General features: G+C 38.5%; 1 protein-coding gene across 5 annotated transcripts in view; it reads right to left on the bottom strand.

The window, feature by feature from the left end:
* The window catches only part of LOC129417279 (kinectin), a 64252-nt gene that overhangs the window by 38422 nt on the left and 2066 nt on the right, over nt 1-23764 (bottom strand). For 4 of the 5 annotated variants that reach the window (XM_055171836.2, XM_055171838.2, XM_055171839.2 and 1 more), the window contains 10 exons: nt 13378-14009; nt 8504-8683; nt 6307-6465; nt 4677-4807; nt 4483-4596; nt 2846-2968; nt 2631-2743; nt 1048-1192; nt 346-430; nt 70-266 (listed from right to left, as the gene is read on the bottom strand). In XM_055171836.2, the coding sequence (XP_055027811.2) occupies nt 70-266; nt 346-430; nt 1048-1192; nt 2631-2743; nt 2846-2968; nt 4483-4596; nt 4677-4807; nt 6307-6465; nt 8504-8683; nt 13378-14008 (1878 nt within the window). In that variant the 5' untranslated portion in view covers nt 14009. Of the gene's footprint in view, nt 1-69; nt 267-345; nt 431-1047; nt 1193-2630; nt 2744-2845; nt 2969-4482; nt 4597-4676; nt 4808-6306; nt 6466-8503; nt 8684-13377; nt 14010-23764 lie in introns of those variants that run through there. The other variant, XM_055171835.2, reaches the window with a different exon arrangement.

The raw sequence follows: 23764 nt of genomic DNA, 5'->3' as shown, positions 1-23764 counted from the left end.
CAGTCGTCAGCACTGTCATAACACGAGGAAAACCTTAGGTCACCCTAGTTTGAGATAATAACAAGATACCTGGACTTGTCCGTCAGGCTGCATGGTGTGCTGTGATGCCTCCAAAAGCTGCCTGACCTTCTGCTCCAGCTGCATGACCTTTTTCTGCTCCTGCTCCTTACAGATGAGAGTCTCTGTCAGATTGTTGTGGAGATTCTGGATTTCCTTGCTTTTATTGGTTATCTCGGTCTCGACTGCCATCAGCTGATTCTGCAGCTCTGAGAGGACACAGAAGAAGAAAGTTGAATGCTGTGTGCAGAACACTTGATGATTGTAAGCTGATGTGTGTGTTTGTACCTTGTTTAGCAGCCTGAAGCTTTTCTCGCTCTGCATTCACGCTGTGCAAAAAGTTCTGCAAGTCTTCCCAGCTACGTTTAGCGTCCTGAGACAAGAGTCAAAAGAGATTATGCAAAGCCATTAAAAAAGGTGAATTGCAAATTTTCGCCACACAGCAGTGAGGAAACATTGATTATTTTTCCGTCACATGTAACAAAAATGTGATTTTTGAAGACAGCGTAAAAAGGAAAAATCATACTGATTCTAACCTGCACTTACATACTGTATGTGGAAATCGGTACAGAGCATAAGTAAATAATTCGGCACATAATAATGCATTTTTGTAAGCCAGTATCTTTAGAAATGACTCAGAAATAATAACTAAATGAATGCAGGGCTGATAAAGGATGTGATAATGTCATCATGAAATGTATAGGGCAGACATGTGGGGTTGTAATGATTCGTATAGTTAGGATGTGATGTCAGAGTGTATACTGAAGGTGCGATGATGCCATGATGAAATTTATAGTGCAGACTATAGAGCCCTGTAAGGTTGTGATGATGCCAGTGTGTATACTGGGGGGGGGGGGTGATGTCATGATGAAGTTTATAGTGCAGAGCCATGTAAGAATGTGATGATGCCAGTGTGTATACTTGGGGTGTGATGATGTCATGATTGAATGTGTAGCGCATAGCTGCATGAAAGTGTCATGGGCTGTGTACCTCCAGTTGAGACACGTTCTGCTTATAGTTGACTTCAAGGCTCTTCCGCTGTAGCTCTTCCTGCTGGAGCTTGTTTTTGGTGTCCCCCAGCTCTTTCATCAGGCCATTGTATTCTGAACGCAGCTTATTAAGCTCGGATGACTGCCTGAACACACAAACACAAGCTAAATTTTAAACCATTTCAAAGCATTGTGGAAACTTTCCCAGGGGTTTCCAATACTCCTTTAATGTTCGTCATGTGTGGACATATAAGATCTTTAACAGGGGTCATATGAATATTAATAGGTCATACAATGGCATTGGTATATCCAAGATAAATAAGATGATAAACTCACTACTGTTATGTTGCCCTAAAATGTTGTGTTGCAGAATATACTAGCTGGTTAGATTTTACTCTGCCACTACAATCTTGTCAAAACAATGGCTTTAATATTGTCCCAAACAACTTTCTGTAGTGTATCTCAAAAGTTTTACTTGCACATATCTTCTCATTTTGTGAACCTCTCGCAATGGGTCTTCTTTATGAAAGAAGCATACAACTGACTAAGACTTTTGTCTTAAAGGTGCAGTGTGTAACTTTTAGGAGGATCTCTTGATAGAAATGCAATATAATATACATAACTATAATATCAGTGGTGTATAAAGACCTTTCATAATGAACCGTTATGTTTTTATTACTTTAGAATGAGACGTTTTTATCTACATACACCGAGGGTCCCCTTACATGGAAGTCACCATTTTGTGCCGCCACGTTTCTACAGGAGCCCTTATCAGACAAACTTGTCTCCGACTATGACACGTTTGTCCTTTGGTGGCTACCGTAGCTTATCTATGTTTTTCAAAAGCGAGGAGTGAGCCGTGGACGGAGAACTTGGTTGCAGTGCGCAACCTCACCACTAGATGCCGCTAGAATTTACACACTGCACCTTTAAGATTTTTCAATATGAAATGTGAATGGTGGCTACGGTCAAATCTCACTTCAGGATTCACGTTGTTTACGCAAGTTTTGATTTAGCATGATATAATCCGATCTAAAAAGGAATAATGAGTAAGTTAGAAATTGTGTTTTTGTTCAGTTCAACAAATGAAAAGAGAGATTTCATGAGAGAAAGAGAGCGGGAGTGTATTTATAGGATTTATCATTAATTTACTAATTCTACCTTCATTGTTATGTGCAAAACCTGCAACAAAATTCACACAAAGTATGATATTTATTAATTAATTTAGTCCAAAGAACACCAATACCTAAAAAAATGTAAATTTCGTGTGGGCATTATATCACAAGAATTGTCTTACAATAACTACTTATATACATAATACTTATATATTTACAAAAAAATATATAATTAAGTTAATAAAGTGATCTGGCTCTAAACTGCCTTTACACAATGTCTTTTTATTATGCTTGTTTCTACGGTGGATTGATGAATGAGACCCAATGTTACACAGGATCAAAGCAAGGATAAACCCAAAAGCCTGTGAAATGGAGATGATAAATGAACCATTTATTTTGATGCTGTTCAAGAGAACAATCTGCACCATTTAACAGCATTAATGAATGTCAGGGGTTTGTTGGAACTCACTTGGTCTCCATCTGGTTGGTGGTGGAGCATCTTTCCACAGCATCTCTGAGAATGCCGTTCTCCTGCTGTAATCGGGCAATCTGACCCTCCAGCTGCTCTCTTACCTGCTGGAACTGCAAAGAGAACGTTTACTTTTCTTTGGTTGTTATCATAAACACACTACAAGAGTGCGATCCTCTGCAGGATAGCCTTTATCAACTGGTGAGATGTATTACCTTAATCTGCATTTCTTTGTAGCTCTGAGCTTTAGCCTGCATGATGTCTTTCTCTATGGCAACCCGCTGTTCATGTAGCAGAGACTCCACACGGCTCGTCTTCTGCTTCTCAGCCTGCAGTTCCTAAAGCCCCATTCAATAAATTACCATAAAGCTCTTCAAAGTGAAGCAAAGCTAATAGTGTTATATTTATAGTTCAATTTGCAATATTCTGTTATAATTGTACTGCACATGGCGCTCTCTATGTATAGCGTACAAATAATAACCGTTGAATCTCTGCTGCTTTCAAAAACCACCTTGGGAGGTTAAGCTAAATATTATGAGGTGCTATATTTTAGGTTTTTGTAATTTTTGCCACACTGTAACATGTATGGAGACAGTCTCTTTTCAATCAAAAAACATTAAATAAACCTACAAAATAAAAAAAGATTAAACTAATAAGTAAAAAAATAAATAATAAATAAATTATTAGTGGCAAATTTTCGCACACCAGGATTTTCTGCAAAAATGTGTGAGGGACCATAAATGCAAAAATTATGAATTTAGGGTCATGATATGATATTATATTGATTCTCCTAGCCCACTTTTTCAGCGGTCGGCCCCCTTTGTGTACGGTGCATTCCTTCGGGGGCCCCCCAAAGAAAATTTAGGCCAAAAAAACAGTTCTAAAATGTAACTGTATAATTTAATGTTTTGTTTAATTAAAATAAGTTAGTAGAAACTTTTTTTGATTTAATTACACAGAATTCATGATAAATTAATGTATTTTATAAAATGTCATAAAACTGACGCCCCCTTTGGCACCACCTCGAGGCTCCGGCCCCCAGTTTGAGAACCACTGTCCTAGCCAAATACCTCTAAAAATAAATAAAACATTTCTGTGATTTCATTTCAGTTCAATTCAGGGGTATATTGATCGATTTAATGATATTTAGACAGCATCTGACAGCAGACTAGTTTTGGACGGTATGTCCCATTTGAGAAAGTCAGCCTGTAGGATCGCCGATACACGATAGTATTGGGGGGTGGGGCAGTAGTTTACTGATTTATTAATTTGTTCGTTTTTCACTCATTTATGAAAAGTCACTTGATCGATGGACAAAGTAGAAGCAAGGGCAACACCGTCATGACCGAAACTAATTATAAATTATAATTATAATTCTAAATATAATGCATAGTGCTAGTAGGCCTAACATCCATACGCAGCACAAAAGTTCGGCATACAATAAAAATGCAACCTTTGGCGGAAATATGTAGACGAACGTTACGTGAACATGTAAAAACAGTCAAAATTAAGGTACTTCATATTGACATTTTACTTGTGGCATCAATGCATCGTATCATTAGACTATTGATTGATGCATCATTCCATACCAATGTATTTTTACAACCCTATATGAGACCACTATATAAATTTAACTTATTAAATACTGTAAACCAAGACTACCAAGGTGGGAAAGGCCAAAAAAAAGTATGTTTAGTATGCTGAAAAGATATGAGCTTAACTACTTAACTACTTCTGTATTCAGTATTTTTTCATGCTATGTTATAATGTAACATCTAATAAAATATCATAAAACATCAAATTGTACTCCACAACCTTTTATTCAAGTAAACAAAAGACACGAATGGCTAACCTGGCTCAGCTGTTTGACTTTGCCCTTGGCGATGGACGCTTCCTCCTGCAGCGTGTTCAAAAGACGATCCTTCTCTGCCAGTTGTTGTGCAGTTGGCTCAAACTTAACTGCATTCTGTGAAAGCAAAACCAGAACGATCATAAAAAGCTCTCAAACTCTAAAAGCTGAGAGGACGCATATGAATCCCCTCTTACCTTATACCAGGCGTCCAGAGCATTGGGACTCTTGTCACGGAGAATAGAGACGAGGTTGACCACATCAGAGTCCGACATGACCAGTCCCCCGAGACTCGCCGCCAGCTCTTTAAACTTCACCTCTGGGTTCTCTGCACACAAATATAAACAAAAGTATCAGACAACTGCTGTGATCGCTACAGTACTCAGAAAGCATGTATGATGTAATCACTGCCAACTCTTTACAGAACTCATATCAAACTGCAATCTGTCACTGCAGTGGATCTTCAGAAATATGGTGCTCACTGTCTAGAGGACTCTCACAGATTTGCAACAATTCAAGGTTGGGCGTTCATTTGCATACTTGGACTTTTGCCATCCTATTTTTTTGAGAGAATAAGACACAAGCCTTATAGTTATTTGGGTTGACGATAGTCCTATATAATACTGAATGGATTGAGTGGTCATGGCCATTTCTTTATTTAAAAACAATAGTTAAAATATAAACAGTTAACTCAAGCTCACCAATAAAATATAGGAAATCCATTGATGCAAGTGGATGCTTTGGTGACTGAGGTGAGCCATTACCAAAATGCATTGAAATTGAGGTAAATTATATTTCAAAAGCCACGTGATAAAGCCTATTTTGGAAAATCGGGTGAATTATAAACTTTGGTTTTCTCTTTTTATTATTTTCTATAAACTTTTAAATTTTCCTTTAAATTTGGTGTTTAGTGGACGCAAACAAAAAGGCTGTGTAGTGGCAGTGCAAAACAGCTTTACATTACACCTGCATTCAGATTAATAAAACGGATTATTTTTAGTTTTAAAGGGGGGGTTCAATGGTATTTCAAGCATTATGACTTATTAACACAGTTATAGAGTTGTTTCCTCATGCTAAACGTAGGCAAAGTGTCAAAAAAGCAGTTGGACATGTTACAGAGTATTTCTGTGCCGAATGCACTTCGCCAGTGTTCGTACAAGTTTCGGAAAGTTTTTTTCGATTACAGTTCCAACTGACGTTTCAGGGGTTTTCTATACGCATCACTTCTTTAAATGGGCACTTTCCCCGAAAATCCCGCCCACCCGTCAATCAGCGGGAGACACTAGAGCTTGCAAACAGCTTATCACGCCACTCAGCTTACTTTAATTTCAAAAGTCAACAATGGCACGAAAGATGATGTGTGTTTTTGGATGTAAGGAGAAGAAATCCAGCCTTATGAAAACGATGGATATAGTTTATTATCCGGGGTAGCAGCGGAGTTTTACGTGTGTGTTTGATGCGGTGGATTTTCCCAACCGGGTCATGACGAGTTGCACGCGGTGCAAGACTTCTGTCTTATGTTGGAAATAGTTGCATGCATATTATATAAATGACACAAATATGTAGTGAATCATAAGTTAAAACAGTGTTGTATAGTGTTGCATGACTCGTACTCGCTCCTCCTGCAGTATAACTCCTCCTTCTTAATTTTTTCGTACGTTATCAGAAAGATTCAGTAAAGCTAATCTTTCTTTTATAAATCTGATTAAACTAAAGACTCTTCAGAGATATAAAGGATGTCATACTACTCTATAGATACTCCAGATTAACATCAGAAATGCAAAAACAGCGTGTGTTACGTGAGCTTTAAATAAATAAACAAAGCACCTTTGTTGGTTTCACCTTTCTGTTTCTTGCCATGCTTAGTGGGTGGAGGGGCAGGGGGCGGAGCCTCGTTGTTTTGATTGTTCTGGTTGTTTTGATGATTTGTCGGGGCAGTCGACTCAATGATGGGGGCAGAAGACTGGACCAGATGTACCTCCTCCACTAAAAAAAAAAACAATTTAGTCAAAAATAACATTTCTGTCATTGACCAAATTTCTCAGTGAATAACAAATTAAACTGTGGCTTGTTGCTTACACACATCATATTGTTTTTGGGGAAATTTTTTTTGAACTTGATAGTAGGGAATGATTATAAAAATTTGTTTTCATTGCCCCGCAAAGTACAAAAGTAAATCATAAAATAAGTACATGTGGTTCAATCCCTTGTTTGCAGAGGCGTCATGCAGTTTGTCGAGCCAAATGGATTTTGCATACAACCTACAAATCAAAGAAGCATCTACTAATCTGTTACTTGCATTTTAATGTTTAATAGGTCTAATATAATCAGTTCTGTGCATCCTCAATACATTTTCACCGCTCTGATAGGTTTTTGATCATGTTAAATGTTCAGGGTTCCCACACCTTAGTTAACTTCAAATTCAAGGACATTTCAGGTCCAATACCCTCAAATTCAAGGACTAAATGTGGGGACATATTTCATGTGAGAGCAAGGTTACATCGTGTTACCTTTTAAGATACATTGTTACAGTTTCCTTTCGAGGGAACTCACGCTGCATCACTGCAGTGACACTTTAGGGACGCCTCCAGGGGTAAGTGGGTCTGAATGTGTATATCAAATTCAACCATTGATGAGACTTAACAACAAAGACAGGGTGACGCGGGAGCCAGGAAGTACATCGCTATCTGAAATATTGCCCAAGACAGCGTTACAGGGATGCAGGAAGTATGGCAAGGGAGACACAGTGTCTCGTTCCCTTCTCAGGGAACAACAGTTACATACGCAAGACGTTTTCATGTGTCAAACACAACTATGCAAAAAAGCATTTTAGTATGAATCAACATTCGCATACAGAAGATATAAGCATTTAAAGCAAACAGTTTAGCACGTGTGCTTAAAAAGTCTAGAATTTGTATGATATTATCCTACACTACACAGGGAATAATATGGATTTTTCCAGAAAACTTCTTGCATAAAATAGATTCAAGCACTTTCAATAACCTGTATCTATGTATGTATATTTTCAAAATCTTCCCAGGGCCTTGAATTTTTTCCCCCAGATTCACAAACTTTCAAGGATTTCAAGGACCTGTGGGAACCCTGATGTTGCATTATTCAGGCGGCAGGCGCTGCAGATACAACAGGGCTGTCGCAGATGACATCAGCATCTGTATGGGGTCGCAGGCTCCTTGCTGCTGCATTTTGTTAAAATCTAAAGAATTAAAACACGCTCAACACTTCCACAATCCAGTATGGTAATGTGCAATTAACCCTACCTGTGTATGGTTAAAAATGTGAATTTCAACGTTATATTTGTATATTTCTAGATTCATCTTGGAACAATGCCAGAGTTCACATGGGCACGTTGAGCATTATAATAAATCACGTGACTGTTGTTTTTGTCATTTTCATTGTTTATATACTTTATGCATTTTAAATTACATTACTTTTATAACATAGCAACACTATAACATAACGCAATTGTTGTGCAAATCCATTAATGGCCATTAAACAGAAGGTTAATAAACATAAATGCCAACAATTATTTTGATTGGTTGAATTAATTGATATATTAGTATTTGACATAAAAGTTTTTTTTTCATAAAGCCACGTTGGCTCAGATCGTAAGTGGAGGTTCCAAGCAAAAGACTGTGAACATAATATTTATATCAGTTTGTGCACAAATTTCTATGAGCTGTGTACACTGAGCCCCTTCAAAAAAAAATTATGGATGACACCGCTGCTTGTTTGCAAGAACACAAACAACGTTAGCATTCTGCTGATAAGATAAAAAACAGTTGAATCTTACTCTTACTCTTTCCTCTGAAGTCTTATCTCTTTTATAAATAAATCATATAATGTGTTAACCATATAAACAACTCACAAGTTTCATTTAGGACTCTAATCTTGGTAAATGTTCTCTTTAAAAACATCTTGCCACATTGATGGGGCATCCACTTCAAATCAATTATTGACATTTGCTCACTGTTGACTCACTAGAGAAATTTAACTGAAACCTCACCTGTGACAACAGACTCCACCTTCTGCTTCTTCTTTCTACGGCCACTGCCGCTGGAGGCAGTTGGTGGTGCTGCCGTGGTAACAGGGGCGGATCCATCCTGTGCCTTCACCTCAACGATCACAGGCTCTTCCTTCTTTACTGCAGGAGACAGATCAGGCTTGACCTCAGCTGGAGGCTCTTCTGTGGGAAACAAAGAAATGAAAACTAGAAAAATTAGAGAACAAAAATACACAATCTTGCACAAAAAAAGCCTGATCTGACAGTAAAATGGAGTTCACAGACAGTACGACACACAAGAATGTCCAAATAATATAGGAGCAGTCTTGATTGCACCAAACTCTCTATCACAATATTAAGGTGGGCTAGGGTAGTCACTTTAGATCATTTTGAGTTTTCATGTAAACCTTAATACTAGTCCAACCAAAAGCTAAGCAATATTAATGGTGGTTCATGCTAAAGCACGCAAGCTGAATAAATGTGATCAGGCAGAAAGCTTCACCATGGACACTAATGTGAGCAACTGTGAGCAGTGTGACATGAAAAAAAGCCTCAGGCATGCGTTTCAAAAATATTTTGCAGTGACCACTGATATTCAAGAAAACTTCTGCCCATTTTAACAAGTATTGTTCAAACCAAAAATGTTGTCACACTTAAACACTTTCAAACCATTATGTTTTTATTTTGCTCCTCTTTTCCATATAATAGAGACAGAGCGCAGCGCGTCATAACCTGAAAACCACGCCCACCGGGGGGATAACAATCCAATCGTCTCCATTGACTTTGTATTGCAAGAGGCCGCCTCCTTGTCATTTCTGGCTTATAACAAAAAACAGAATACTGCCTAAACGCTGCTGTGTGACAATATGTACAGCTAACAAGCCAAAGAACCCAGAAATTATTTTTATAAGCTGTCGACCTCAAAAAAAACGAGCGTTTAAAGACACAAAAGTGGAAAACAGGAAACTTTTCATACCCCTCCTATTAGTAGAACTGCGTCCACTGGGGGGAAATGTAAACGGCGATCCACTTTTTTCTCCTTAAAGCTCCAGTGTGTACTTTTTTTAGTTAATTCTTAGCAAAAACCCATGTTTTCTTCCAAAAGTATGTGCTCATTCATGTGTAATTCCTTCCACCCCACTAATCAAAGTATTCTCGTAAGTGTAGAATCTGCTATTTAAAATACATACGATCGAGTCGCTCTCTGGCTGAATCCATGTTGTGCCTCCATCTTTGAAATACATTCGCCGACGAGGGACATTCCTGAAATTCAAGCTCCACCTTTCGCGCTTTCAGAGTACACTCAAGCTGGCCGCGAGCTGAAGCCTACGGAGGTTGCATGTGTAGGCGGTATACGTCATCAAGACAGTCTTATTTCAGAATATTAACAATTATAAAACTGACATTTATTCTTAGTTAATTGTAAATTGATGTAATATGCTTATGACTTGCGAATGTAATGCTCAGTTAATTTAAATAAACCAGGCTTGATGACGTATGCAGCCCGGATATGCGACCTGCGTTAGACTGAATCCTTCGGCCGCACGCCGTGATAAACCTGCGATCTAATGCTTTGATTTGAAAGCCTGTTGAAGAACTATTCTCGAGGACATTAAAACAAGTCGCCAAGGAAGCGAAACAGGGATTTTAAACGACAACGCGACAGGAAAAACATCAAGATCAAAGTCAATATTGGAGTTAGTTTTCCAAGATGGGGCTCATTGGACAATGAAGTTGCTAGGTTACTTCACCACAGGTAATTCAGCATATTCGTTTACATCTATACAGTTTATGTTGTAAACTTGAAGTTTTATAGTTCCTTGGCTAACTATAGCATGGGTATGCGTAACACTTGTTAGTGTAAACATGCATGTGGTTTAATGTCTTGGAACAGCCACACGCCGTCTCTCCGCACATTTATGTAATCTGAGGTACTGAGATAAATGTTTTTCATCTTTTCTGACCTCTAACACAAACACACGGTGTACAGCGCTATTTTTAGCCTTTCATTGATAAAAGCGTCTGATCTGCGCGTCTTTCGTTTCATTTTACAAGCGTGTGAAAGTTGAGCGATCTTATTTCACCAATATCAGAGAAAGCTCGTACATATACACAGACATGTAATGTTTACTTAAACATAAGCATTGGACTCTGACATATTAGTTCGTGTCCATTTAAACCTGTCATTACTCCAGCTCATGAGTAAATGACAGGAGAGGGACTCGTCCACAAACCATCTCCTCAGTAATCTGAAGAGAAGCTGTCGAAAATGGACAAAAAGAGACGGATTTAAACACCAAGTGTAAACGTAATGTGTCTCTCTCGTCCACTTGTGATCTGATCAATGAAAACACATCTTAATACCAAGTTTAACAGCCCGTGTGATATTTTCCTCGCGTCGATGAAAAAAGAAGTGTCTAAGCTACGTTTATGGTTGCTTTTTGTATGTGATTTTAAGCGGACATATCATGACAATCAGACTTTTTCCATGTTAAACATAAATCTGTGTGCTTTGATGGATCACACGCAAATGACATTGCAAATTGTTCATTTTTTTTTCATTGCTTTTGCTTTGTAACTACTGGAAGCCATGTTAACCTTGGCATGACACGGCCGGGCCACCGTACGAGTTAAAACGCGTTCCGAATGGGGGGGGCTAGAAAGTAAAATTCAGTTGGTTGTCATATAGACTTTCACCGCTTGATGGGAGTAGATCCTACACAGTGGAGCTTTTTTTAAGTGTTTTCTTTAAAGCAACACTATGTAGTTTTTTACCTTTAAATAATTTCTCTAAAATTATTTTAGTGATAGAACAACTTTTAACTGGACAAATTGTACTGTTGCTGCAACCTGAGCAGCCTCCTAGCTGCTACAAGCACACTCTGAAAGTGTCGGTGGAGGGTAGGAAACACAGCCCCGCCCCTCCCCCTGCCTGCAGAAGAGTGTCTGATACCAGGCACTGTTGTGCTTTTCAACCACAGGGGGGAGCTGTAAATCATTTTTACATGGAAACTACATAGTGTTGCTTTAAAGCGTAACTAAACCCCTTGTCAGAGCCTGACTCCACCCACTGGCAATATTTGAAAAATGCAAGAAAAGTGGGCAGATCCCAACGGAGATAGAGGGGACGAACTAAGCTCGTACCAAGTGTGTGGTGAGATCGTAACAAGGGCGTGGTGAGCTTGAACCTGCTTACGTCACGAGTTACTTTTTGGACCCAACATCCAATAGGAAAATTCAACTGCAGTAGCCACCGTTCAACCTGAAGAGGGCAGCACTCAGACGTTTTTACACCATATATTGTAGTATTGAAACACTTTATATCCAAATGTCAAAAAACTTACTAAAATCAATGAACAGCACTAATAAAGCATCATTCTTACAGATCAATAACTAAAAAAAGTTGGTTAAGGGTTTAGTTACTCTTTAAAGGCAGGGTTTTACGGCTCGACAGTTTATAAAAATGTATTTCTGGGTTCTTTGGCTTGTTAGCTGTACATATTGTCACACAGCAGCTTTTAGGCATTATTCTGTTTTTTGTTATAAGCCAGAAATGACAAGGATGCGGCCTATCGCAATACAAAGTCAATGGAGACGGTTGGATTGTCTTCCCCCCCCCCCCCCCCCCGGTGGGCGTGTTTTTCAATTTTACATAAATGCGCTCTGTCTCTATGGCAAATCTATGTCTGCAACAAACTATTATTTTCATTATCGAATAATTGGATTACTCAAATAAAAACCTAAATATCTTAATTAGATTTTTCACTTTACTTTTAAAGTTTTAAAAGTTTTAAAAGTGCAAAAAAATTTGTTTTATATGCGTGCAGCTCACGTTGTATAAATATAAAGCACTTTGAGCATGCAATGTGTACTGTATGAAGAAGACTTTAAATATTAGCACACAGCTCATGCTGCATGAAGGGGACGCATGTTCGCTTTTCAGAATTATGGTGGTGCGGGAGCATGTGACATCACAGTGGCTGTTTGGATTAACACTTGGTATTAAGATGCGTTTCGTCAATCGGATCACAAGTGGACAATGCTAAAGACAGGTGTAAACGGTGTTCAAAAGTTTTTAGCTCGTCCACTTCCAACCAAATTCAGAGGTAGTGTTGGGGAAAGTTACTTTTAAAAGTAATGCATTACAATATTAAGGTTACTCCCCAAAGTTACTTAGTTACTTTTCATGGAAAGTAATGCTTACGTTACTTTTAAGTTACTTTTGCATTACTTTTTCTTACTTGGCTGAGGCTTGATCTCTTTCAGGCCTTGCAGGTGTTTTTTATGATCGCAAAAATATTAAGCTCATGCCTGCCATCTTTGTTTCTGACTCAAACTGTTCACACACAGGCCCACAGAGTGCGTAATTCTACGTTAATATGTTCAGTTTAATTCAGTTCATTATCTTATTTTTGAATTGAATTAATTAAAATGAAAAGTAACTCTCATTACTTTTTTAAAAAGTAACTTAAATATTAATGTGTACATTTATAAAGTAATGCGTTAATTTACTCGTTACTTCAGAAAATAATAATAATAATAATAATAATAATAATAATAATAATAATAATAATAATAATAATATGTAATGCACATTACTTGTCATGCGTTACCCCCAACACTGTTCAGAGGTAGTCAAAAACACTTTTGACCGGATTGCTTTTGTTGTGTGTGAGGTAGGGATGTGCATCGATGCATTGCGTTCCCATTAAAAAGACCTGTCTAAAATCGATTCTGAATCGTAAGGCTCTGATTCAGTGTTTCATGCACAGCTTGTGCGTACTACGGCTCCGTGATCAGTAGGAAGTCCTTATCAATCTAAAATCACTACAAGTTTGACTCGTTTATAACGTGCATTTAAAAAAGCAACTACTCACCAGACTCACTCTTCTGCTTCTTGGCCTTCTTCTTGCTGACAGTCTCAGTGGGGCCAGGAGGCGTAGCTTTAGGTTTTGGGGGGCTGGACTGCTTGAGCAGGGGTAGGGGCTGCTCTTTATGGATGGCAGGCTTGGACCCATTGACCTCAGGTTCTACAGAGACAGGAGGGATGAATGGAGTAGCACGGGGAGGGGGGACAGCGGTTGGAGAAGAGGTTGGAGTAGTTTTCGGCTTCTTTTCTTTCTTCTTCCTCTCTCTTACCCCAGATGGAGGCTCCACCTGGACCGAAGCGACAACAGGTAGAGTGATGGGTACCACCTCAGAATCCTCATCGTTTGAGGCAGGGCTGCCGGCATCTGATGTATCAAAATCCCTAAGGTCCTCCTCCGACTCACCGCCCCCTCCTCCTCCCCCTCCGCCGGTCTCCTTCTTCTTGTTCTTCTTCTTCTCATTCTTTTTTCGGGCATCGGGCTTGGCGGGAGGCAGTTTAAGGTCTCGTTTCTGGCGAGCCAGAACCTCGTCGTAGGAAGTCTCTTTCATGAACAGCCAGAAGAACAGGAACATGAGAGCAATGACCAGCGACGGTGCCAGGATGAGGAGGAACTGCGAGTCAGCAATGTCCAGCGCCATTCTGGAAGAGAGAGGATGGTACATATAAACCCATGATCATACAACACCATTAGACACAGTATTATTTCAACAGCAAATGTGGTGGACACAACAAAACATGCATTTCTAACTAATGCCATGGTTTGAGAGACTCAATCACTTAAGTTTTCAGACCCGTTAAGTTTACCCCTACATTTAGTGCAATCTACATGGTGACAAAGTGGCAGAAACAAATATTAAAAGGAGTTTCTGCTATACCCAACCAGCAATAGATCTGTTCTACCAAATATAAATAAGTATTTTTCCATTCCCCTACATACCTTATCACCTCCTCCATGCCTCCTACTCTATGTTTTCCTCCTCCACCTTCTTGCAGTGGTATGTGTGCTGAATGCTGCAATCTGGGTTTACTTATTGATAGTGAGCTCAATACCAGTGAGGGCAACACCTATTCTGGCATATCCAGAAACAGTGGATGGATGTATACTAGCATTGAAAACTTTAAAGTCACTTGTTTTTCATTATCTTAAAACCCCTTTTAAATTGAAGGCACATGTCTGAATGTTTAAGGCACATTTTATTACAAAGAAAATGTATTTGAAATGGACCAAATACTAAAGAAAAAGCAGCCCAGAATACCGTTTAAAAAGTATCCCAGGGTAAGACTTCAAGAAGCTCAAAAATTACCAAAGAGTTTCGATATTTTTCCTATTTAAAACTTGACTCTTCTTTAGTTACATCGTGTACTAAAACCGACAGAAAATTAAAAGTTGCAAAAATAAAAAATTAAAGCTACAGTAACCTAATTTATTTGTCAATAATATTAAAGAGAAAATCACTCTCTGCTCATAAGAACTGTTTTACTTTATAAGAATGTATTCATATTTAATTCATACACTGAAGACTATGCAGCGTTTTATTTTCAGTACTTTTAACTGAAAACATAAGCCTTTTTAAAAGACATATTAAATGGTCTTTGTAAAATAAATATTAGTTGTGCTTATTTATTTGATTATCTAATAAAACAATAATAAACCTGATTAAATAATATAACAAAGGCAACATCAGTGTGCTATTACTTTATCTAGACAAAAAGTTAACAGTTACAGTCATCAAAAAGCTTACATATCAGGTTAAAGAAGCAGAAACTCAAAATGCGCTGTAGACGAAGAACACACGCAGCTACGATGACACGCAGCTCCAGGAAATGTCTTAAGGATATAATTATATTGCTGTTCTTCAAACCTTTTCAGGTATTTCATGATAATAAAGAATATGTTTAATAATTATGTTTGACTAGTGTTGCTTTTTCAAATGCATGTTATAAACGACTCAAACTAAGTGTTTTTAGATCGATAAGGATTTACTGATCAAAAGCCGTAGTACATGAAATAGCTGTAAATAAGATAGGCTGTCCGATTCGGAATAGTGATCGGCCACGTATTTTTAGTGGAGATTGGCATTGATCGGAGCATCCCTAATGACGAAAGAAATCGGTACTCGGTATCGGCTGCAAAAATCCTGATCGAAAGAATGCCTAATTTTACTTCACTATTTTTAATGAAAATGTTAGTCTATCACGTAGGGCTGGGCGATATGACCCAAAAAATTATCGAGAAAATGTTTTCCATATCAGTCGATATCGATAATTATCATGATAAATAACAAATCTTTACTCCTGTCAAATTTAAAGGCAGATTTTTGCTCCTGAATGAAAATTGTAAAAACCAGACAGTTAATAATGGTTTTAAACTACTTTTTATTCAGAACATGACAAATACAAATACTAAAATCTTGTTTTAATGTTCATGCATCTGTATTAAATGTAAATCTATTTTTTATGAAATCAACACATTTCTGACACAAAAGCAGCAGACTACTGTCACTTTAAGAACCAAGACAGACTGTTTTAAGTTTCTATATACTGAGTAACAGCTGTTTATGTTTACTTAAACAAGAAAGAAAACTTAGTTCAGTGATCACGCGTGTGTTATACATATACGAGCTATACACGCTGATAAATGGATGTCAAGAGTGTCACGTTGCTGTGGGAGCGCACATACGCATACACAATATTCACTGCAGTGGTGGATCTGCTGTTTTTCCTCAGTTTCCTGAATTAGTGAATGTCCTGTTAATATACTTTTAAAGCTGTGCGGACGTGTGCGTGCGCAAGGCGGACGTTGAATGAAAGTACAGTATACTGCACCTATTGTGTCTGCTGTGTTTGACGAACCCTGTTTGCGCGTCCAACATTACACACAAGAAAATGTTTCCGCGCATTTGGATTCCGTGATTCCGTCCGCGTTGTCCGCATCGCGAAAATCATAGGTCTCAACTAATAAATGAATAACTTGCCTCATCTTCCACTCCTTCAAGTCTAACTGACACTGTGATTGTAAAGCAAGAGCGCGTGCCGCATCCGGAAGTGCTCGCGCAACATTACGCACAGTGCGTAAACATTATCGATCACTTATCGAACTGTCCTTATCGTTTTATCGAAAAAGTTTATATCGGTAAAATTATCGTTATCGAATTATCGCCCAGCACTACTATCACGACAAACTATATATTGTTGAAAAGGTCTAAGAATGTAGTTTTCATGTTTCAAAACCTTTTAGCAGTAATAATAATGCAGTAATTTGTAATTTATTCATTTTTGACAAGAGTATGCACCAAACCTCACAGCAAACCAACACATCAGTTTTTTTTATAATTTTATGTATTAAAAATAAACATATATTGCATTTTTTTTATTACAAATAAATGTAAACTACTATATAAAAAAATATTTTTTACCTCCAGATACTTCCGTAAAAAATGTTAAAGTGTCTTCTTTAAAACAAGAGCAAAATTAGACCAAAAAATGCCAGAGTTATATTAATTTGAAGGTGTACATCACCTTTCCACCCCCCCCCCCACTCAAAAAGGGCTTCACCAGTTAAAGGGTTAACTGTAATAAATACAGAATAAACTGGTGCTGAATGGTAAGTGGTGACAAACAGTCCATTCCTGTGATCATTGAGCTAAATAAAAATACAGCCACTAAATTGCTATTATTATCAAAACATCCTTACTGCATTTTTAAGTTAAATGGATGACATCATGGAGCTGTCACACCCTTTACTTACAAATTTATTGCAATGACATCCTGAAGTCAGTGCAGAGGGGTTTTGCAAGGCATAAAAATATCCTTTGCACCAGCAGCCTGACGCAAAGTGGTTTCGGTTCTTAAAACAGCATTCGCTTGCCCTCGATGATAATCTTCTCCAAAAGCTCAGCCAGCAAAGGCCTCAGTGCTGTCTTTTTTTTAAACAACCTTTTTTACACGATTATGAATATTATGTATTTAGAATATTAAGTTAACCAGTGGATAAAAACTATGCATTTCCAAAAAACTGAAAAAAAATTCTTTATCCTAACAACAGAGAATAAGGATAAAAACAGCCTGCTGATGGAGGACATGAAAAGTGAAAATGTACACGTTTGCTTGAATGCTTCAGTACAAAATGTGAAGTAAACAGAAACAGTGCAGTGTTGTACTGGATGACATGCCTTGCTGCATTCTGCCTTCAGGATAGTAAAGTAAACACGGACAAGAGGCATTAGGTCCTGGAAAAGCTGTCTGTCTGCAGACCGATCTGTGTTTTCAAAAGATCTATTGTATGGGAAATCTGGATAAACTGACACATTAAGAATATCTTTAAGAATAAATCTCTCCTTCAGTGCCTGAGAAGCCTTTAAAAAGCCCACTTCATAAAGTTACTAAACCAACAAGACATATTTTGTGAGCAAATAAGATATACTATGAACTCTACCTTTACACGTACACACTACGCTACAGTAAACAACTGGTCCTTCCCTAGGCAGGGCCACATCTGTACCTGTTAATCTGGAAAAGATCTGGAATGCTTGTCATTCAAGTCCTACCAGCCTCACAAGTTCATTTATTTCCCATTTAATCTAATTGGATTGCTTTGCTTGCTACTAGTCTGCACATAATGCACAGCTTAACACATTTTACTACTATATCAAATAAAATGTGCTGATTCCACCTAGGCATAGTTGACTCTAAAAAAAAAAAAGTAGTCCTCTCATTTGGACAAAATGTTTCACGTGCATGGCCAATAGGGATGCTCCGATCGATCAGCCAATAGTGCTTGCTATGTTTCTCAATGAATTACGGTGAAATGTCACTACATCCAAAAGCCAGAGGGCGCTCTCGTGCAGAAACTCAATATGCGCTACAGACGCAGAACAATATACACGCAGCGGCAGCTATGACCATAGATATGTATAAAGGCTAGATGTGTTACGGCAGAGTCTCTAACGTCATCACCTGGCGGCCATCTTACCTCAGACAGCTCGCTCACTCGTAGCATAGTGTTTAATGATGCATGTACTTTTAAATGACCATAACTTGCTCAATTTTCTACCGATTTTATTCATTAAGTATGCAGTGTCATAGGTACATCACTGATGTTTATAACAAACCAAACCGTTTGAAAATCGGTAGAAAATTGAGTAAGTTATGGTAATTTAAAAGTACCTGCACCATTAATCGCAATGCTACAAGTGAGCGAGCGCCCTGTGGTAAGATGGCCGCCACATGCGGACGTTCCACTCAATTGGCCAGCAGCGCGGGTGAGACATCTAGCCTTTATACATATCTATGGCTATGACATGCAGCTCCAGGAAATGGCTTAAGGATATACTTACATTGCTGTTCTTCAAACTTTTTCCAGGTATTTTCATGATAATAAAGATTATGTGCAATAATTATGGTTTTACCTTAGTACCGAATAGTACCGAAATAACTGTGAATAAGATCGGCTGTCCGATTCAGAATAGTGATCGGCCACGTATTTTTAGTGGAGATCGGCATTGATCGGAGCACCCCTAATGGACAACACTGAAAAGTCTGGCAGAAGCAAATTGTGAGAGGTACAATGTTTTAAATATGAACAACAATTGTGTTTGCATAAGCATTTAGGATTAAAGCCAAAGCAGCTAAGGAATTTTGAAAATGCTCAAAACATACAAGACAGAACAAGCAGCTGCTGAGGTGCAAGCAAAATCTCCTCACTGCTTTTACTTTCATACTCCTCGCCAAGTATTTGGAAATAACGTTTCTTCTGCGTGTTAGATTCACAGCTTTGGAGATGGGTGTGGTGTGCTAACTTTCTCTGAACTGTGTGTACTTTTCTTTGTCGTGCTCGGAGGAATTGAAAACAAATATGAGTGCCAGTTGTGTTCCTATGAACTTTGCCACATGATGGCCTGTTTAGCTAGGCATATCTCTGCTTCATCTGCACACTGATATCTATATAAATGACTTTTAGCTAAATGTGTATATAAAAATCAACAAACTATGTCTAAAGAGTTATTCAGAATAGCATTACACCATACTACACTATTTCAACATTGCACAGCAAGTGCGAAGTGCATAGTATTGCGGACCAAATGAAATATGTGGTTCAGCCACAACTTGAAAATCATCAGAGTGGTAAAATTTAAGGGCTACTTGGTTGTAACATGTTGTTTTTAACACTCCTTGATACATAGAATATAACCCATCCTAAAACCCATGCTTTGAAAACCAAACTGTGATTTGTGGCTTATAATATCCAGCTAATCTAAGCTCCATCCCTTCAGTTCCGTTTACAAGGAACCCAGAGGGAACAGGAAGTAAAAATGAAGTCATCCACATTAAAATAAATACACTGCTCTCACTGTTAATTTAAATACACACCGCTCTGAACAATAGATGGGACAAACAGAGGAAAATACTGCTAAACACTGGTCCAAAGGCATCAAGGTGTGACAAGTAGAGCCCCACACTCAAACAAAATGACTAAAAGGAGTTTCTTTCCTTGGTTGGCATATTCCATATCGAAACAAGAAGTCACAGTGGGAAATTTCACAGAAAAACTGTTCCTTTTTCCTATAGTCAATAGCTTTTAATGTATACACAGCCTACTTCTTGACCGTTGAAATAGTACACTCTGTGTGGGTGGGAGCAGTATGCATACACTCCAAACATACTACATCGGTCATGTTTGATCACCTACAACATATTAACAACAGCGAAAGTAATTTGTTAAACAATAACAATTTAACCACAACAAGTACATTTCTTGGTACCTTTACGCCTACACTTGAAAAGAGCCACCTGGCTAACAGTTTATTTATAAACTTTCCCTTCAGAAATATGATATATTGCCATATATAAACTTATGTGTTAAATATACTTAAGTTAAAGCGTAACTAAACCCCTGGTCAGAGCCTGACTCAACCCACTGGCAATATTTGAAAAATGCAAGAAAAGTGGGCAGATCCCAACGGAGATAGAGGGGACGAACTAAGTGTGTGGTGAGATGGTAACAAGGGCGTGGTGAGCTTGAACCTGCTTACGTCACGAGGCATTTTTTGGACCCAACATCCAATAGGAAAATTCAACTGCAGTAGCCACCGTTCAACCTGAAGAGGGCAGCATATATTGTAGTATTGAAACACTTTATATCCAAATGTTAAAAAACTTACTAAAATCAATGAACAGCACTAATAAAGCATCATTCTTACAGATCATTAACTAAAAAAAGTTGGTTTAGGGTTTAGTTAATCTTTAAGGAGTACTCGACATGTACTCAAGGATTTTTTTTAAACTCCTCAAAAAGAATAAGCTAATGGTGACAGCCCTAAATTCAATGTAGAGATATATGCAGTATAGTCCAAACAAGCATTTAAAGTGTTATTAAAAAAAATTTAACTGTGTTTTTAGCAGGTAGATCTTGTCGGCTTTATCATTTTAAAAGTAGATCACCACAACAAAAAAGTCTGGACACCCCTGCAGTAGACCATCCAGGTATTGTATGAGGTTTTGGACATTCAGTACTCATTTTGGATACGAAGTAAGGACGTAGTCGGACAGAGGGCATGATTTGCACTGTTGGTTAAGATATTTGAATAAAGCTTATTACATTTATTTCAATTTATTACAGGGCAGGCACCGCGGGGGCGTACCCCCTCCAGAAAGAATTTGTGCCCCCAATTTTCTTTTCAGACATAAATTAAATTGGATAGCTAAATTCAGTCATTTACTTTGAAATAACGATTTTGTTAATAATGTATAACTGAATTCATCCAATGACTGCAACTACCTAATCTTAGGCAAATGGCTTTGGCGCGCAAATACAAAAACGAGCTGGCCTACATGAAGGCGCAGTGCAATTCAGTGACCTAGGTGGTGTTTCCTTGATGTTTCAGCCTGCAAAGTTTTAAACATTTGTTTCTTAAATGCAACTCACGTGAGTAAGTAATGTTGCGGTCACTATCATCCTCAAAGCGAACTGCGTAGATAAACAGACATTAATAAAGCTGAAAAACGGGCTAACAACTCCAGGAGAGCAGAGAGACAAGGATAGTATTTCTTGCATTTCGTTAAATTCAAATAGGTACATAATGCTGTAAATAATTGTGATACTGTAAACAAAACCTTGCAATGCTTGTACTGCCTCAGGGGGGTTCCTGATTGGTCCACTGTTCCGGATCTGACAATGATGAGCTGTTCTGCATGATAACATGACACAGCATCTTACAACTCGGCACTTGTGTGCAAGACACTGCAAAAGATGCGAGATGCGTGCATGGAAAAGTAACGCAGTGGAATAAAAAAACGCGTTTGTCTTAAGCGGCTTTGCTAAACAAACTTGTGGTCTGCCACTTAATACGTTAATTTGGAAACTTTGGGGAAGTATTTTGCAAATACAAAGCCTACAGGGCCACGGACAACAATGTTTTTCCTGCTGCTGTTGTTGTTTTTGATGCTGTTGTTTTTTTAACAAACAAAAAAATCTGAATTTCCATGCAAGCCAACTGTTCCTGCTCATTTCCACAATGGATATACTCACCACGTAATAGTAGTTCAATGGGTCACAAAACTCACAGTTTGGATCATCCAATGTTTTTCCAGTTACAGATTGGATCATTTTTCCGATCAGAAAAATAGGGGCTACTGTCGCTTTAAGAGCGAGTTCTGCATGGAGTCACATAAACTGCTAGCCTGACGTTGCCATACTCAATTCTAGTCAGAATTTGAGTCTGATACCGCTCCATTGAGCAATAATTATGAGGCGTGTCTCAACCGAAAAATGCCTCTGCACTCAATTGGATAGACCTACGACCAATCAGAGCAACGGAGTGTGTGACGTTTGTTGAAATTACGTCTTTGCAGCCTAACCGAACTGCTAGTTATTTCGCTACAATGACACTAACATTGTGATTATACTGAGTTAGCGAATGTACATCAACACCTATTATGTTTACAACATTTCGTTTATATCACAACATGAAGTATTTACTAAGTCATAGAGTAAGACTATCTCTTACCATTTGTACGTTAGGTGAACTTCATCCACGACGATACCCATTACGTTTGCTTGAAAATATTGGAGCCTAGCATGTCCCTCCACTTATTCAGCAACCACGATTCCGGGCTTCCGAAAAGAAGCTGGCAACGACCGCTAATTATATCCATCTCGTCGTGCACGCTAAGTTGCATCGCCGTGATAACGTTAGCCATTTCAATTGCGACCAACTTTTGCCGAATAGGAAGGACGGCAAAAACATCAACAAATGCCCTGCTCGCGTTTCTCTGTTCCTCTTTTAAAATCAATGCTCTGTCGATATCTTTTAGAACAGACTCAATGTCAGAATCCACACATCTGAACTCTACAGCGGCAGCATAGAGCGGCAGCCATTCAACACACGCGCTCTTTGGTGACGTGGTTCATTAGGTTACTGTTGATTATCTGTCCATCATCGTATAAAGCCCGCCCTGACAATTTGATTGGTTCGACCAGCGTTTGTCCTAGCATAGTAGCTCCTCAACGCAGAAACCCCAGACCCATCTTCCCGTTTACAAAATCTTGTGGGCGGGGCTAAGATCGGCTGGCACCCAGGCTAATAAACTGCAGCCTTTGTCACAATTTTCTATATCTAAACTATATCACTTTTAAGCTTGCTGCGAGTGATTTAATTTTTTTACGTGAAAACAGTAATGACTGACAGAACGACGTTGGAAATTTTGCGCAACAGATTTATCTGTCAATGACAAATCAGATCTTCTTGCTTCCTGTACAGTTTCCAGCTTTGCGCGATCATTAATGGAAAGTATTACTAAACGCGAGTGCGCGTTTAATCGCAATTTAAATATCCGATGTCTGAATTACATACACCATAATCATCCAACCAAATCTGAGAAAATACAGATCCATTTAAATATATTTTCCTCCCTATAATTCCAGATAGCCTCATGGGCAGGGCGGAGATACATTTTGGTAGCCCAAATTCAAGGCACCCCTGATTTGGTACACGTGCACCTAACTGGAAGTCCTGTACCGAAGCGGTACAGTACGAACATGTGTACTATTACTGCCTTCCAGAAAATGTTCTTCTTTAAATATATAAACGTACAATATATCAAATGAAAAAAACAGACCCTCTGCTTACAAAAAAAAGTTTCAGGAAAAACTCCTTGGCAGGAGAGTGTTTTCTCTTAGTTGACAAGTTAACTCATCAAGGGTTTTTTTCTCCTAGGAGTTTTTTTCAACCCCTAGGGGTTGAACTCTCTTCTGTACGTTACATTAATACTACTCTCGCTAGTATGGTTTAAACTAGGGTTGCCGCGGTGACGTAATTTTCCCACCGGTTAATCAGCGCGTCACAAACTCGGTGATCCCGGTATCACCGAGTGGGAGGGGCTTATAAATGCGCATG

The sequence above is a fragment of the Misgurnus anguillicaudatus genome, unplaced genomic scaffold (genome assembly GCF_027580225.2).
Source record: "Misgurnus anguillicaudatus unplaced genomic scaffold, ASM2758022v2 HiC_scaffold_28, whole genome shotgun sequence".
Taxonomy (NCBI): Eukaryota; Metazoa; Chordata; class Actinopteri; order Cypriniformes; family Cobitidae; genus Misgurnus; species Misgurnus anguillicaudatus.
Note: the sequence above shows the minus strand (reverse complement) of the source record. Positions and strands in the feature narration are given on the sequence as shown.